The 15,925-nt window shown below is 37.9% G+C and overlaps 1 protein-coding gene across 3 annotated transcripts in view; it reads right to left on the bottom strand.

Moving 5' to 3' along the window:
• Positions 1-15,925, bottom strand: part of LOC135446670 (protocadherin-23-like) — an 85,694-nt gene that overhangs the window by 52,176 nt on the left and 17,593 nt on the right. For all 3 annotated transcript variants that reach the window (XM_064710809.1, XM_064710811.1, XM_064710810.1), the window contains exons 2-3: positions 9,077-9,268; positions 2,672-2,903 (exon numbers count right to left, since the gene is read on the bottom strand). In XM_064710809.1, the coding sequence (XP_064566879.1) occupies positions 2,672-2,903; positions 9,077-9,268 (424 nt within the window). The remainder of the gene's footprint in view (positions 1-2,671; positions 2,904-9,076; positions 9,269-15,925) is intronic.

Below are 15,925 nucleotides of genomic sequence, written 5' to 3'. Positions count from 1 at the left end.
AACAAAAGATGGAGCCCCTTCAAAGAGCCTGGATGTGCCTCAACCTCATAATATCTACGTATCAAAAGCAGTATTGTTATTTTGTATATAGTGAGGAGTTGACCAGCTGGTAGGATATTTTGAACACAGCTCATAGAAAAACTAAGAGCTTTAACAAGCAAGAGCCAGAAGCAAGACATAGCAATGAAGAATTTGGTTTTCAATTGTTATTTTACTGTTTTATCCATTTATCTTCCAAAAATTCAAAAGTCAATTTTTAGTGAAGATTCTAAGTGCAGCACTCAACAAACATCCCTGAAGAAAATTACAGTGAGAAATTTTCATGGCAAGAAAAAGGGAAAATGCAAAAAAAAAGAGAAAAATTACATAGGTCACGGACAACAGCATCATCTTGCATATTATGTTAATGTATCACAGCGTTATGTGACACACCATTTGCCACTAATTATTCTAAATCTCATAATACTGAGAATATCTCTGTCCACATAAAATATTAAGGGCTAAAATGAACATAGTAAGTCAAAATTACTAATGCACTGATTTTCATTTCTCCTTTCTAAATTCTCTATCAGCAAGAGAAAAAATTATTTGAAAAAATAAAACTTATCCAGCAGCCAAATCCACAGAATTCTCCAACACCATCATTGTCCTTCTGTTCAGGTCCTCTAATAATGAGAAGAACAGATAAAACAGAATATGCCATACATAAAGTGAAAAAAATAAAGAACACAACAGAAACAGACTGCACATCCATAAAATCAGAAAAACAGAGGCCAAGCTGTAATATCTCATTTGGCTTTCTGGTTTGAGCACCCATCACCTGGAGAATGCCTATTCCTTCACATACTTGTCTGTTGCCCTCTGTCCACAAAATGCTGCCCAGCTAACTAGATGAAGTCCCTCACATAACCTTCAGAGAGGCACAGCGAAACTAGGCTGTAAATCAGAGCACATAAAGACAGCTTTAGCACAATTAACACTGGAAAACGTCTCTGTTGTAACAAGTAAGGAGAAAGAGCTCAAAATCTCTGTGCCCTAACAGTGTGCCACTTGTTTCATCTCTCTCTGAATACTGGACAGGTTTTCAAGCTTAAAGATGGCAAAACTTCTGTGTGACATATAGGAAATTGTAATGTTTTGGGGTTTTTGGGGGCATTTGGGGGGGGGGGGGGGCTTTTTTTTGTTTAAAATGTTTATTTTTTCTTATAGTTTAAAAATCATTTGCCTCACCAGTGACTGAGCATAAGCCCTTACTTTCAATAGGTGTGGAAGAATATAAATGGAAAAAATGTATTCAGAAAAAAAAAAGAGCCACAGCATTAATATTAATAAGTTAAAATTAGACACAGTCTGACCTTGTGAATTACCCAGGAGATCTGATTAAGTGCAATCAGATTCCAAGCACTATAATGCGGGAATAGTGTCTGACCTAAGAGCTTTTCTCATCATGAAATGTCAGCAATAATGACCTCAAGCAACTTCACCCTGAATTTGGTCTGCCTTTGATAAAATACCATGATAGATCCATGAGGTAATAGTAACTTACAAGCTTATAGAGTCTTCATCGTTAAGCAAGACATTTTTCCTATACAAAGTGCCAAACTGGAAAGAGAGGCCAAAAGGTCACAATCCAAGGAAGAAACCTTTCAAAAGGCTTTCTTTCAGCAGAGGGTTGCTGCAAAGCCAGTGCTGCTAATGTGATCCACAGGGGCTCTCTTCAGCAAGCCTGATGGGACAGTTTTAAAATGACCAGTTAAATGCCTGTGGAGATCCAGCTCCCTAATTATTGACTGACCTACGTATTTTTGACATCAGTTATGCCCCTGAGAACCTGACTTGACAGGTAGTTAAAAGTCCACAGCTAAATAAATTCTGAAATAGCCAAGACAAGCAGCCTAACTTCCTAAGAAGATTAGTTTTTCTGTTCATCAGAATGTTTTGGGAATTGTGTAAAAATAGACACCTATTAGAAAGAATAGAACCTTGCAAGATTTTGAATGCCAAAGACCTAATATATACACAAATGTATCAGAGCCTAAAAAGATCTTAAACATATAAATAATCTGTGCCATGACCATCTGTTGTTCAGGATACATTCACATGCAAGGGCTGGCCCTCAAGAAAAATGGCAATTTCAGTTTAGTCAATAACTCATTGAAAAGCACAGTTATAAAGATAAACATTGAATCAAACAGGGAGGCAAATATGCCTTGTAAGACTGAGCAGAATGAGGACTTATCCTAGCACAGTACAGAGGAAGATTAGAACAGAAATAGAAAAGAAATTAAAGGAGGAACATTGTGAAGGGTGTTTTATTGCTCTTCAAGAGTAAGCCCTAAGAATTTTAGAAATGCAGATATTTTTGTAAAAAAGCAATATTTTGTTATTTTTTACAATGATCTATAGATTTAGGGCTGAAAATAGTGGATATGTGGCATGCTGCTTGTCCTTCATTGTGCTGTCATGTATCATGCTTTCCATTTTTCTGCTTATTCCAGTAAATGCAAAAGTTTCACATTAAACCTAAATCTTCTATCTACCTCTAGAATTATCTTCCATCAGAATCTAAGTTTCACCCCTGTGACATGACTCCAAATACAAAAAGCATAATTAAGGAGACTATTTATCTTGTATAATTATAACCTTTCTGAATCATAGACACATACACTACCTGTGGATGAATCCACTGTGAAAAAAGAAGAAAATTCTCCTGGGACCATTTCATATGTGACAATGCCAAATATTCCTGAATCTCTGTCTGTGGCAGCAACATTGATGATTTCTGTTCCTGGCTGTGTGTGACTGCTGATACTTGTCACATAGGTGTCTTGTTCAAACACAGGCTGATTGTCATTAATATCTTCTATTTCAATGCGAACAAAAGCTTGGGCACTCAGACCACCCTGTTGGATAAATAAGAAATAAAAGAACAAAAAACAAGAGAACTTTTAAAATAGGATGGTACACCGCTGGCTTCAGTCCGTCATTAGGAAGTGGAGCATGCTGCAACAATATGGATCAATAAAAATGTCCATTAAAAGCAAACTACAGTATCTGCAATACCCCAAAACACTGCACAGAAGTAAGCTATGTTGCTCAGCACAACACCAAGTGCATAAAGAAATTCAGCTTCTCTACAACAGCAAGGCCTGAACATAAAAAGTCAGTTTGGTTAATGCTAATGAGCAACACACATCAAAAACTTTGCTAGTCTAACCTCACATGCTTCTGCTGACATCTCCAACACTCCACTTACTCCTTTACAGATAAAAATCAGGGCTTTATGCTCCAGGAAGACATGCCCCTCAGGTGACTGTGGTGCTCCAGCAAAGCAGGAATAACTTCTCTCTATGAGACTTTCAGATGTAAAAGCATGACTATCATAATGGTGAACATGAGGCTTTTTCAACCAGGGACACAAGCTAAAAGCAGGACAGCCAAAACCTGACCTGTCAGGCTGCTGTCTGCAATACCTATGCTCAATTTACTGACAGATGCCCTACAAAAGCCCACTAGAATACCACATGGGACAACATTTAGCCTTGCTCTGGAGTGAAACTAGAGAAGAAAGGAGCAACTACAATCTGGCTTATAACACCATACTACAGAAAAATACTGATTTGCTATGACAAAGCGCTGAATTTTCTGACAATCTGCAAAAAAGACAATTCTCTGGGTACCGAAGTATAGACCCCACAGGCACCTGAGTGAAACTAGTGGCAATTTACTTCTCAGACGACTCCCCCCATTACTTTGGAAGGGTTCATTTTTCCAGGACTATTTTGTAGTCATAGGAAGTACAAGCATTTTTAAAAGAAAGCAGGTCCACTGTGGCAGAGATAATAGTGAATTCTGGGGCACTGGCATGCTCAGAGGCACAAAGCAGCACAAGTATGTACAGTCTGCATGTGCTTTATGTGGTACATTAAAATACAGATGGTGGAAGAATCTTTAGCTCTTCAAAGTCCACTGAGCATGCTGTGCTTGTAGCAGTCACTTTGAGAAACTGCTGACACAGATCAGATGGTCATGCACACACAAACAATGCCGAGCTAGTGCAAACTTCATTTTGCAGTCACAGTAGCTGTGATACAGAGAAAACCACACCACCCAAAACCAACTATGTTGCATAATTCTGCAATCCAATTGTTCACATCAATTATTTTTAAACCTGACCTTCATTAAACTATCCAAGGATTCAGACTGGATATGACTCCTTTAGACTTACCCTACTATATAACAATCTCCCACAACACTATTTTTGAGTGTTTGCTTAGTGTGTCCTTAGGTTCAGACTTATTTTTTAATAAAAACAAACATTATCAGCATTTGCCTTCACATTTTAATAGTGATTTTTTGGTTTAGCCTGGTTTGGTTTTTTTTCTGTGCTGTAAATGTTACCTCTATTGGGTAAGGTGACATTCCCATAAAAGCTCAAGTAAGTGGAAAATTAAGATGATCTTATGCATCATGTGTCTGGGTTTCACCCACAAACAAAGAGATCTATCCCACATCCTCCTGATGTCTTCTGAAGAAAATAAGGCAAGGCATGCTTCCAGGGCTCATGCTGCTGCACAGGCAGCCAGCAGCCAGGACTCCTGCCTGGAGAGCAGGACTCTAAAGGACAGTAATCAATCAGCCTACAAATTACTGGGACTGCCATGAAACCCCATGCCAATATGGAGAAATGGAAATGGCAGTGAGCCCAATGCCAACACCTCCACTTCAGGGCAAGCCCCTTCCTCAGTACCTTGATTTCCATGATGAGGGATGCACAGGAGCTAAAAAAGGAAAGCGCGGGAAGGGGAGGGGAGGGAATGTGCTCTGCTCACTGTCAGAATATGCTCTGTGTGTTCACAGCTTTCAGGTACTTTAGAACAGAAATCAGAAATATTTTAAGGGAAGAGGACTAGGGAAGAAGTGAAGTCAAGAATAAAAAGTATCTGAAAAAGATGGTTGGAACAGCATGAAACCAAACTCACAAGAGCTTGTGTTAAGCTGTTTCTTTCAAGTTTCATTATTGCTAAACAGACATGAAAAATCCCCAAAGCCCATTCTTCAGCCAATTTGTATTTGTGCTACAGAGTTATGTAAAGACTGAAAAGTCTTTTGAAATTGATTAACTGTAAGTAGATAGGGAAATTTCTACTCTCTAAGAAAATTGACCAAATTTAATGATGGAGAGAGAATCTTCCTTTCCTGAAGAAGCAGTGTATACTTCCACATGCCAAGTATGGCATTTACTTAATAACTTAATGATATTAACTGGTTATGGCCCAATTCTTGTGCTGACATCTAAAAAAAAAGCATCATTCCAACTGAGAAGGAACTAAAACTCCTATTTCTAATGATGCGGATATACTTCATCTGCTCAGAAGCAAGCAAAACATTTATCTTCCAAAACATGAAGGCTGACTTATATAAGATCTATTGCTGACAGAAAATTACACTTGTTAAAACATGTTAACAAGGAGCAGAAAGCAGAAAGCTGTTCATTTTAAAATCCCTTATCTCAAATATTCAAGTATTTTTCACTACTGTTGTACTCTCTGGTGCAACAAAGTCACTTCTACAAAGACTTGTCAGAGTCCTGAGGGTTGTGTCCCTCGTGGAAGAAAAAGGGGACAAACTACCATCAAGTCAAAATAACAACAACGAATGTTTTCATTACTTCAGAAGGATCAAATGTATGTAAATAGCTAAAGCTAGTAGACCTCTTTATCAAGTCTTAAAAAAAAATCCTGCCTTGGGCAGGGGAAACTCTGTCTTAATAAGTAAAAATCATGCTGTTTTGAGCAGCTGTACTTCTTTATTTTGGTGCTGTAAAATGCTTAAAACTCTATCAAGACTTTCATCACAACCTTACCAGTTTTTGTCAGTGAACCATGTTATCAAATTTTTGTTCCAAACTGGACTGTTAGATACAGAATCTCTGACATAATGGGGTTTTTTTTGTAAACCTAAAGGACGTTTCATCTTGAAGTAATGCTGTCAAAGTGGAGAGATGTCTGCAATTCTTTCAAAAGCCTTAAGTTCTTCAGAAGCTTTGCCTGTGAATGTCCAGTGTTTATATCTAGATTTTAATTGCTTCAGTGTAAAAGACAAATAAAATTGGATAGGCAGGGTGGATTACCAAAAAGCAAGCGAAAAAGTGTCTCTCTGCAGAAAGGCAGTAAGGGAGTCACTAACACCCCTGCTGATGGTGTACTGAACCTTTCGCAGTGATGATGAAGCAGGTGAAAAACTGAAGATCTACAATTTCATATAGAAGAGACAAGGATACTTCTTTTCATCTTTGCTTAATCAGTGAGAGTGCTCCCACAAGCTCTCACAGGATGTTTATTTAAAACCAGTTTAACAGAAGCTCTCTCCCAGCTGCGTCTCCATGGGCTCTTATGTACAATTCAAGTTCACTCCTTACATTTTCTACTCAATGCATTTAAGACATGACTGACAAGTTCTAAAGCCATGTAATGGAGTAGCCAGGAACAGGTGGAGGAAACTGATAGTTTAGCTGTAAGATAAACTGCACACCACCTGGAAAACACTTTATTTTCCTCCTCATTTCTAATTAACTGGGTTATTTTCTTTCCTTTTCATCTCTCTAACCTTCTTTGTCACAAGTGACCTTTCATCCTTCCTCTCTCTCTTTCTGTGCACATTTCTCCCCTGATCACAGCCTCCACTTTGAGCCCCATACCTAACACCTTTAATCCATCAAAATCAGCAGCAGAATGACAGGAAATAGGATAAATATCCTACTACAATTCTGCTTAAGGGTAGAGAGTTGGTCAACATGCGTTCAGATGCACTGAAAATTTGAAAAGCTGATATTGAATTTAGGTGCTTTAATATTTAGGTCTCAGACAGGCAAACTTCTACAAAGTGCTGACTTCAGTAAAAAGATCAAGTCTTGCCTGTCACAAACAAGGCAATAAAAAATTGGACCTTTCTCCCCATTACTGAACTTCTGAAAACACAAGGTCCATAAATGGAGATAAATGACAGAGCAATTTAAAAAATAATACCCTATCGTTTCAATGCATTAGCTATTTTCCTTTAAGTTAATATTTATCAATAGAGCAGTAATTTAACTAAAAATATTAAGGCATGAAGTTTTTGTTCACGCAAACATATTTTCTTTCAGGTTTTCAAATTAATTTTCTGTAGCTGACTGAATATCTTAGAAAATTTCCAAAATTTCACTGCCATTGTTCAGCTCTCACATACCCTTTATTAATGATTCATCTTGATATTCCAGACATGTGTATGTGTCCTTTACATTTACATAGCTCCAAAACGTGAATGATGGGATGATAGGAAAAATGAAATTATGAAGTATTGCAGAATGCCTAATTTTATGCTGTTATACATTTCAATACAGACTGCTTTACTCTTTAAAATTTTTTTGGATATATGTATTCAAGTATAAATTTTGAAGGCAGAAATCCCATACAAGTGAAATTCCAAAATGGTCAGAGAGAACTACCTCTGCTATAGACATTACAGGCACTCTCCTGGAAAAACCCACTCTTATATCCTTATATTAAAATCTTAGAATGGTTTGAGTAGGAAGAGACCTTTCAAAGGAAGTCATCTTTCAAAGACACCTTTCAAAGCCCCTGCAATAAGCAGGGTCAAGTTATTAGATATTAAAATCAGATGAGTATGGAAACAAATATACCAATATATTTATGTAATTTTTTTCTGCTCTAAAGAAATCTATGAGGAAGAAAAAGCACACTGCTAATGGCAATATTAATTAAAGAATATTTCTGCAGCCTCTGAATTGAGCACCGAAATGGGACAGCTAAAGAAAAAAAAACATTGTTTAACTATTACACAAATATCTGAATTCAACAAAACAGATATATCCTCAATGGCTACATTCTCAAAATGAAATAATTAATACAACCATCAACTGCAGCTGCTTAAGTGAACCTTCTCATAGGTATAGAAATCATAGTTCACTAAGTTTCTTCAGTGTACAATAAAACAACCCCACAGGCATTTTAATGAAAAATACAGCATTTCTAAGACAACTGCATTTTTTAAAGTTATATTAGATACATTTAGGACATTATCTTAAATGCAATTTTAATACTCAAAATAAGAAATAAAAACTGCTTAGTCTGAAATAATTGAATTTCAGTGTTTTTCAGGACAAATTGTACTGCAAAATGTGACCTGAATAACGTTTCAAAAAGTGTCCTTATGTTAATTTTAACATTTGAAGGCAACCAATAACCTTCTTCAGCATCTTCACGATTTACCATTAAGTTGAAGAAGGTAAAGACAAGTACAAACTGGGCCTTACAAAGGAACAACCTCACACTGCAAACCACAAAATTAATATTTCATAATGAAAATATAATTAATAGTTTTATCCCATTATTTTTTGGAGCTTACTAGCAAAATCTTTTGTTACATGGCATCAGGTGGGCAAGGGGTCCATCCCCAGACATCTTAATATGTTCACACCACTGAAATGTCTCCTCACCTTCCTTGCCAGGATCTGCAATGGACTGTTTCAGGCACTACAACTACCCCGCCCTTGCTGTACCATGAATGCTCACTTCCAAGCAACAGATCTTGAGAAGTGGGAAAGCTTGCAGACATGCAGCTGCATGCAGCCACAGCAGCAGCAATGGCACCAGACAGCTAGAAAGGACAAGGAACTTACCCAGGAAAGTCACTGCCACCCACAGTAGCCATGCAATTCTAGCCCACGGTACTCTCTTATTACTGCTGCAGTGATCTTGAAAGCAGACAGCAGAAGTAACTTGCAGTCCATTGGTTCCAATAGGAGGAGGAAAATTAGCAAGGACTAACCTCCTAGAAACATTTTTCCAGACTTTATTTAGGAGTCATTGGGTATTTCCCAGCCAATTGTATTAGTTTGTGTAGAAATTCACAATTCATGAATAGAATTTTCTGCTCGCTTTAAAGACAAGACATTTTATTAAAATTCATGCAGTTTTTTACATAGTTGCTACATTCTCATTTAAAAGTATATCAGACATCCAAATTTGCAAATGCATTCACAAATCTGGCAGTGTAGAAAGGTATAACTTACCCCATCTGTAGCTTTTACTAAGAGATCATATGTGGTTGGATCGCCTTCTCTGTCAATGTCTTGAGACACAAAGATCTGACCAGTGTGTGGGTCAATCTGGAAAGCTTTGGATTTTTCATAAAAATTAAATCCATCATAAAGAGAATACTCAATTTCTGCAAACTGGTCAGCATCTGCATCTGTTGCTTTGACCTGCAAGGAGACAAGAGATAAAAATGAAGCCAGTGAAACTATTACTCATTAAAACAAAGTGTCTGGGATTTTTGAACCCATTTGTGTTGTAAAAGCAATTGTTTGTGCCCAGAATAAATACAAACATGTTCTGCTACCTAAGCTGGTTGCCAGCAGTTCATAAAATATCTCCACTACTGACAGTGTAAATACCAATCCTCTTCATTTCCCAAGACTGGAAAAGCCATGCTCTTATGCCATACCTAAACTATTTTCCCTTTATGTTTTTACCAGTGGAGGTAGCTCTTACAAAAAATCAGAAAGCTCTTATGTCACATGTGGATCAGAAAAGTGCTGCAGGACATCCTTACCTAATGTATTCTATAAAAGACTTCCCAGATCTTAATTTAGTTTTCACTTGAAAGAGGGCTTGGTGCCACCAAGCCCTCATGCTTTTTGACCCACGGGTGGTATTTGATAAACACAGAAGTTTTGTACATTGCTCCTTCAATTTTATTCCCCTAAGATCTTTGATAACAAGTGTTTTGTGCTGAGTTTGGCTCTTCTCTGGCACGGTCCATTGTGATATTGTTATAAATTATTTTCTACCAAAATGTTTCTAAACTTAAGTGAAAACTATGCATGCATTAAGAAAACCAGTATTTTCAGTTCTCTAACTTGTCATTATTGGAGATACATAAAGAATTTCTTCTTTGCAATTGGTTTCCTTTTCCCCTTTTTCTTTGAAAATGGTAATTTCCATCAGCCTGTCTGTACAAGCACAATGTAACAGAGGCATTAACAGAGAAGACCTTAACAGAGCTTTGGAAACGTTAGTATCACAAAGCCCAAGAGTCAGAATTTGTGGGAGCCCAGAGAGACCTGTGCCAGTCAGTGCCTGCACCTGACACAGGCTGATGAGACCCACAGCAAGGTCAGAGGTGGAGATCTGCACGTGCCTGCCTGTACAGAAAACCATCTGGCATGATTTTAGGTACAGTTTCAAAATAAACAGTCCAGGCCAGGAAGTATTCCTGGAAGTAGGTTTGAATTAGGTCACCCTGTTAGGGTGATATAAATTAATTTAGTTGCATGGACACAAGCTGTGCCAGGTCATTTGGCCATAGGACCCAGAAGAGCCTTTGGCTGCTGCTCCTACCAGAACAAATGTGGCCATAAAGACCAGCGAGTGCCTGCATCACAAGCTCCCTTCTTTGCCTGCACAGGAATTGTTCTGGCACTGAGATACTTAGCTGGGACTGAATTAAAACCAAATGAACAAAGCATGTCTTGGGAAGCCTGGAAAGCATGGAAGGGGGAAAAGGAAACCACATAAAAAGTGCCAATTCAAATCATAAAGCTAAAACTTACTCTAGAGAAGTTACATCAATCATAATTTTAAAGTGACAGCCCAAAAGATACATGTGTTATTTCAATTATTACTTTTTGCTTGTTGTGATTTGGTTTTTGCTTTGCAGACTTTTCCACTTCTTCATGGAAGCGCAAGATTTTTGTATTTCAGAAGTATCACTGTGACTGCACCACATGCTCCACAACATTTTCCCTCCCATAGGAAGGTTTTCCACAATGCCAAAGGCCATTATACCAGAGTTTACACAAAAAAAAAAGCTCCTTTAGGGGAGCCCTGTGCTCGCAGAGCCCTTCATGCCCTTTTCACACCCTTGCAAGTTTGCACCCCACAGCTGCAGCAGTGTGCAACGCATGGCCACTCCTGACCTGGGTCCAACTACTTGTCCTGGGCAATTTAAAGGCAAAAATCACAATCACACACAGCTAAACAAAGATCTAGTCTCCTAAAAATGCTTTACAGCTGTATGCAAATCAAGTATACAACATGCACATTTCTCCAGCCTCATACTTTATTATTTCTGTCATAAAAACAAGACCAGAACACACATCTAGTGAGCTCTTTTAGTAATCTACCACCCTAATGTTATGGAACAATAATTCACTTTGCCCTTATAAGAAAAGTATTTCAATTTGTTTCTTTTGCCTGAAATCCAACAGGGGTGACAGTACTGAAAGGTTCTGTCTGACTATGCCTACATGCAGTTACATGTGTAAATGCTAACATTTTTGTCTGCAACTGAGCATGAGTGATTAATTGCAGGTGAAATTTGAGGGTATTGTTAGAAGTTTAGCTCATTACGTTCAGTGACTTGTTTTCTTTGTTGTAAATTATGCAGTCTTCAGACTTTGAAGACATGTACAGACTTTACAGTACATGTAAAGGCATAATGAGTGATGAATTTAAATAAAAATGCTTCAGTTCAAGGCTATGCAAATTTAAAGGTCTAATTGCAATCAACTTAAATTACTATAATCATCTCTCAGGCAGCAGAACTAAGTGGCATCCATTTTTTAAGAAAAAAATAATCTTTCTTCCTGTTCAAGCACCTCACATCCATTCAATTTCTACCCACTTAGTAGTCCTTTTTTTAATCACTCACCATGGAACCTTTGATCTGAAGAGGGAAGATCTGGAACTAAAAGTGAATGAAAAATTTCCTGTAGCAGACAGATCTGACACAGAATGGCACTACAATTGAGGTCAGGGAAGCTATTAACTATATGATCATAGTTAATCATTGAGGCTGAAAAAAGACCCTTAAAATTAACAACTAAATGCAAGCTGATTTAGAAGGAGGAATTCAGTGAAAACATGCTAACAAATTCAAGTTTTTTGACACAATTAAGTGACTGCATTGTTAAAGATTTCAGGAATTAAAGCACACAGTGGTCACTGTCCAAAAAACATTGGGTTGTGATAGCCTACTGTCAGTACCAATCCTACAGAGTATTGCAGCAGTTAACTGCCCAAGAGCTGTGAGTTACAGCAGCCCAAACCAGAGGAAATGAAGGCAGCAGAAGGAATTTTCACAGTGGACTGATCAAGAGAGTTGTATGTTAGCAATATCACAAAGGTGATAGAGTTGAATGGATTTATGTGCCTTGAAGAAGTGGGAGGCAAGAGAGTACCAAATATGTAACACCTCTGACAAGCCCAATACAAGACTGGAATCTTGGAGAAAAATAAAGGGGAAGAAAAGGAACAGTTATGCCCCCAAAGTCTTTCTCCTTTTACTAAATTTGTTTTCAATGCAGTAAGTTGAACATCCAAGTTTTTAAGGAGTGCAGACTTGGGAATAAGTTCAGGACAAAGTATTTCCCCAAGAAACATTTTTAAAGCCAATAAGAGTCAATGTGTGTATAGCTCCCAGCTGGACTTCTCCTGTCAGTCATGCTTCCTGTAGCCTACATCCTGTGGTCAGCTTGTACAATGTCTAGACTAAAAATCTGTCAGAGAAAAAAACCAGTTTGTTCTGTCCTGTTGACACTACCAATGAAGTGGCTAGACTTCAGATATTGTCTCAGGTGGAGAAAAGAGGGGGACCTAGAGAAATGTTGTGCAGAACAAGTAAAAAAATCTGACCTACCTGTGTGATGTTCAGACAGACTAGTGCAAGAGGAAAATAAATGGTGTGAAGTGGTAGATACTAAAAAGTGTAAGAAGATAAATAAAATTCAACAGTGTTGGAAGTGCAGAAATCATCTTATATTTGCATATGGAAAGAGGGGATGACCTCCAAGAACCCATCATTTTAGATGGATTCTTTCACTACCCTAATTTCCTCACTCACATGCGCACTTCAACCCTGTAACACATTTCCAGGTTTAAATGGAAAAAAAATTGCTGGCAGTACATGTAAATAAGAGGGAGCAAAACTATTTTAGCACTATGCTGAGAAAGCAAAGACTTCAGAGCTTACAGAAAGCAAACATTTGGCAGATCTTCAACTCTTTCCATTCACTTCAGTGGATTGATGACAACTCATAGCAATGGGCAATGCCTCCATATTTTACAGTCATTGAACTGTGTAACCCATAAACTAATCGTAAGCAAGATTATAGAGAAATAGATCTGCTACTAAATTCTACATTGCTTTAAACATAAAGTCATTTTAAGAGAAATCTCCCCTGTTATATATTTTTTTAAATTTCCACTCACTTTTATCCTCAAAAAATTAAAGTCCCTGTGGTTATGTTTACCTTTCGTTATTTTGCTTTCTAGATATTATTTCCTAACAAATGAACATAATTTGAAAAGCAGATTAAATATTTTACATTATATGCAAAATGGGGAAAGTGTCTTGTACTCACAAAACCACAACAAAAAAGACAATCCTATTACTTCTAGATCAAAGATTCAGAACCTATAAAAAAATAATTCTTAGGATTTAGAGCATGCAGCCTTAAAGATGACTGACTGGCAATGCCGAGTTTCACATTTGAGTGGCCAGGATTAATTTTACATCTTTCAGATAGACCAGACCACTGGAAAGACCAGGCCATTCAGTCAAGTCATCACCATGGCCATCTGTGATAGCAATTAAATGAGACTAAGAAATAATCAATCAATTCTTCACAGCTTAAGAAACTACAAAAAAAGAAAGGAAAAAAAAAAAAAAGACTAAATTACCAGGGAGCTGAAAAGGTTCAGTTAGATCAATGGTGTAAAATGGATCTATCCAGTATCCTTACATTTGACATACTGAAGGACAGCAGGCGTGTTCCAGGCAGTACAGCAATACCTGACAGCAAACCCTCACCAGAGAAGTGTTTTAATTCCTCACATAGGCAATCCAAGCACCACCGGAATGGTTAGCTACTGTGGAAGCATCTGCTCTGCCAGACCTTCATGTTGTCCACGACCACAGGGAAGGAGAGGAGCAGTCTGAGTTGGTGGCATGCTGTCAGCAACACGTGACCATAGAAATATTAGCAGTGAAGTTACTGGTAGAAGACATTTTTCAAGTTACTTGGGTGTATCTGTATGATAGATTAGCACGCATGCTGCCACAATCACAGATCATCAAATGTCTTCAAGCCAGTGCTCTGACTTACAATCCTGGTTAGTGAGAAAACAGCATATCAAACACAAACCAATGATCTCTATGTCACAGCTGCCTCAGGCAGTACAGACAATAATGCTGACACCAAACCTCAAGAGTGCAATAAATACATTACTTTGGAATTTTATCTATCTGCCTCAGCACCCACGATTAGCCTGCTCCCTAGCGCAGCAGGTTTAACATACGGAAATGGGAATAAAGCTGCAGATCCACTTGAAGTCCTCAGAGCATGAGCCTTGACTTCAAGAACAGGAACTTTTTGCCTGAGGCCTTAACAGCTGGTCCTTGACAATTGCACTGACAGCAGAAAAAGCCCCATTCTTCATTCTCAAACTGGGCTGCATCTGGAAAGCCACAAATCAAAATAAAAACTGAAATTTAAGCTGCTAATTCAACTGGTACTGATGCTTACTTTGTCAACCACCACAGTACCAGATACTCAAAAAATCCCCAACAAACAAGAAAATCCTTAGTCCTCATCCTTGCTCTGATACAAAAAAATTTCACTGTGCTGGTCAGGTCAATGGACTTGACTAATGCCAATTTTTCTGCATTCCTTTGATCTGCTCTAGGAAGGAGATAACCACAACCGACAATAAGCACTGCACAGACACAACCTTGCTAATCTGTACTAAAGCTGATGCTGATACCTCCAGCTGATTTCTGATTCACTCTAGAAATTGCCATCAGTTTTATGAAGGTGCTAATAAGAAGCAAGTCTCATCAAAACACTCAATAATTCTCAATAGCCTTTCAAGTGAAAAGAGGAAAGCCTAAATGCAGAGGCACAAGCCAGGCATGCTCTCTGCTCAAGGACAGCATGTGAAATGTGGTATTCACTGTAACCTCAACTAAACATAACATTTCTTAATTATAAGACTATTGGTTTTGACTTTTCTAACAACTACATCTGTTTGGGTTTTTTTTTTCCATTTGTGCCCCCATGAGTTGTACAGAAATTTCAACTAACTACATGGTTTTAAAATAACCCTGCTTCACATATGAATCTCTCATTAAAAAAAACCCACTAATTTTTACCTTCTTTATAATACACCATTTTTTACAACATTCTCCATCTTCCCCACAACAAACAAATGAAATTTAATTTACATGATGAATGATTATGAGATCTTAGTTTTTGCCTTCTCTGCTCTTCTGTGTATCTAACTGATGACTGTGAACAAACCTGCCAATAAAAAATATTGACAGATCTTTGATTTACTGCTTTCACTTAGTCTACAGAAAGCAAGAAAAATTAAAATCACTGGAGGAGAAAACAGCCTAAGTACATTACAGCATCACTCTTTCATTCTGAACACCAGACACTACTCAGCAAGTGAAGTCCAGCTCCAGGAAGAACTAGGCATTTCAATCTGTATTGTAATCTGCAAATCCTGCTTTGATGCTAGCCAGAGCCTGAATTCACTCCAGTTTAATGCAGCTATTTCTTACATGCATTAAGCTTTGCTACCATGCCTTGTGCAAAACAGCACAGGCAGCTAGATCCCATTGAAGTGAGCCAAGATCCAGAGGTGTGGGAGGCAGGTCCAGCCTGGAATGTCTGACCTTATCACTCTAATTACCCTGGCAAAGTACATTGTTAATGTCTGAATTCATAGCAAGCAGCTGTACTGCTAAATGCCTACTTATTACATGATAGAGTAGGGGTTAAAAATATGTCTTTTTGGGAGTACAAAGCCTGAGTTCTAACACAAAAAATGTCTGCTAAAAGCACCGTCTACTC

This window comes from Zonotrichia leucophrys, chromosome 4 (genome assembly GCF_028769735.1).
Source record: "Zonotrichia leucophrys gambelii isolate GWCS_2022_RI chromosome 4, RI_Zleu_2.0, whole genome shotgun sequence".
Lineage (NCBI taxonomy): Eukaryota > Metazoa > Chordata > Aves > Passeriformes > Passerellidae > Zonotrichia > Zonotrichia leucophrys.
The sequence above is the reverse complement of the archived record's forward strand: the minus strand, read 5'-3'. Positions and strand labels throughout refer to the sequence as shown.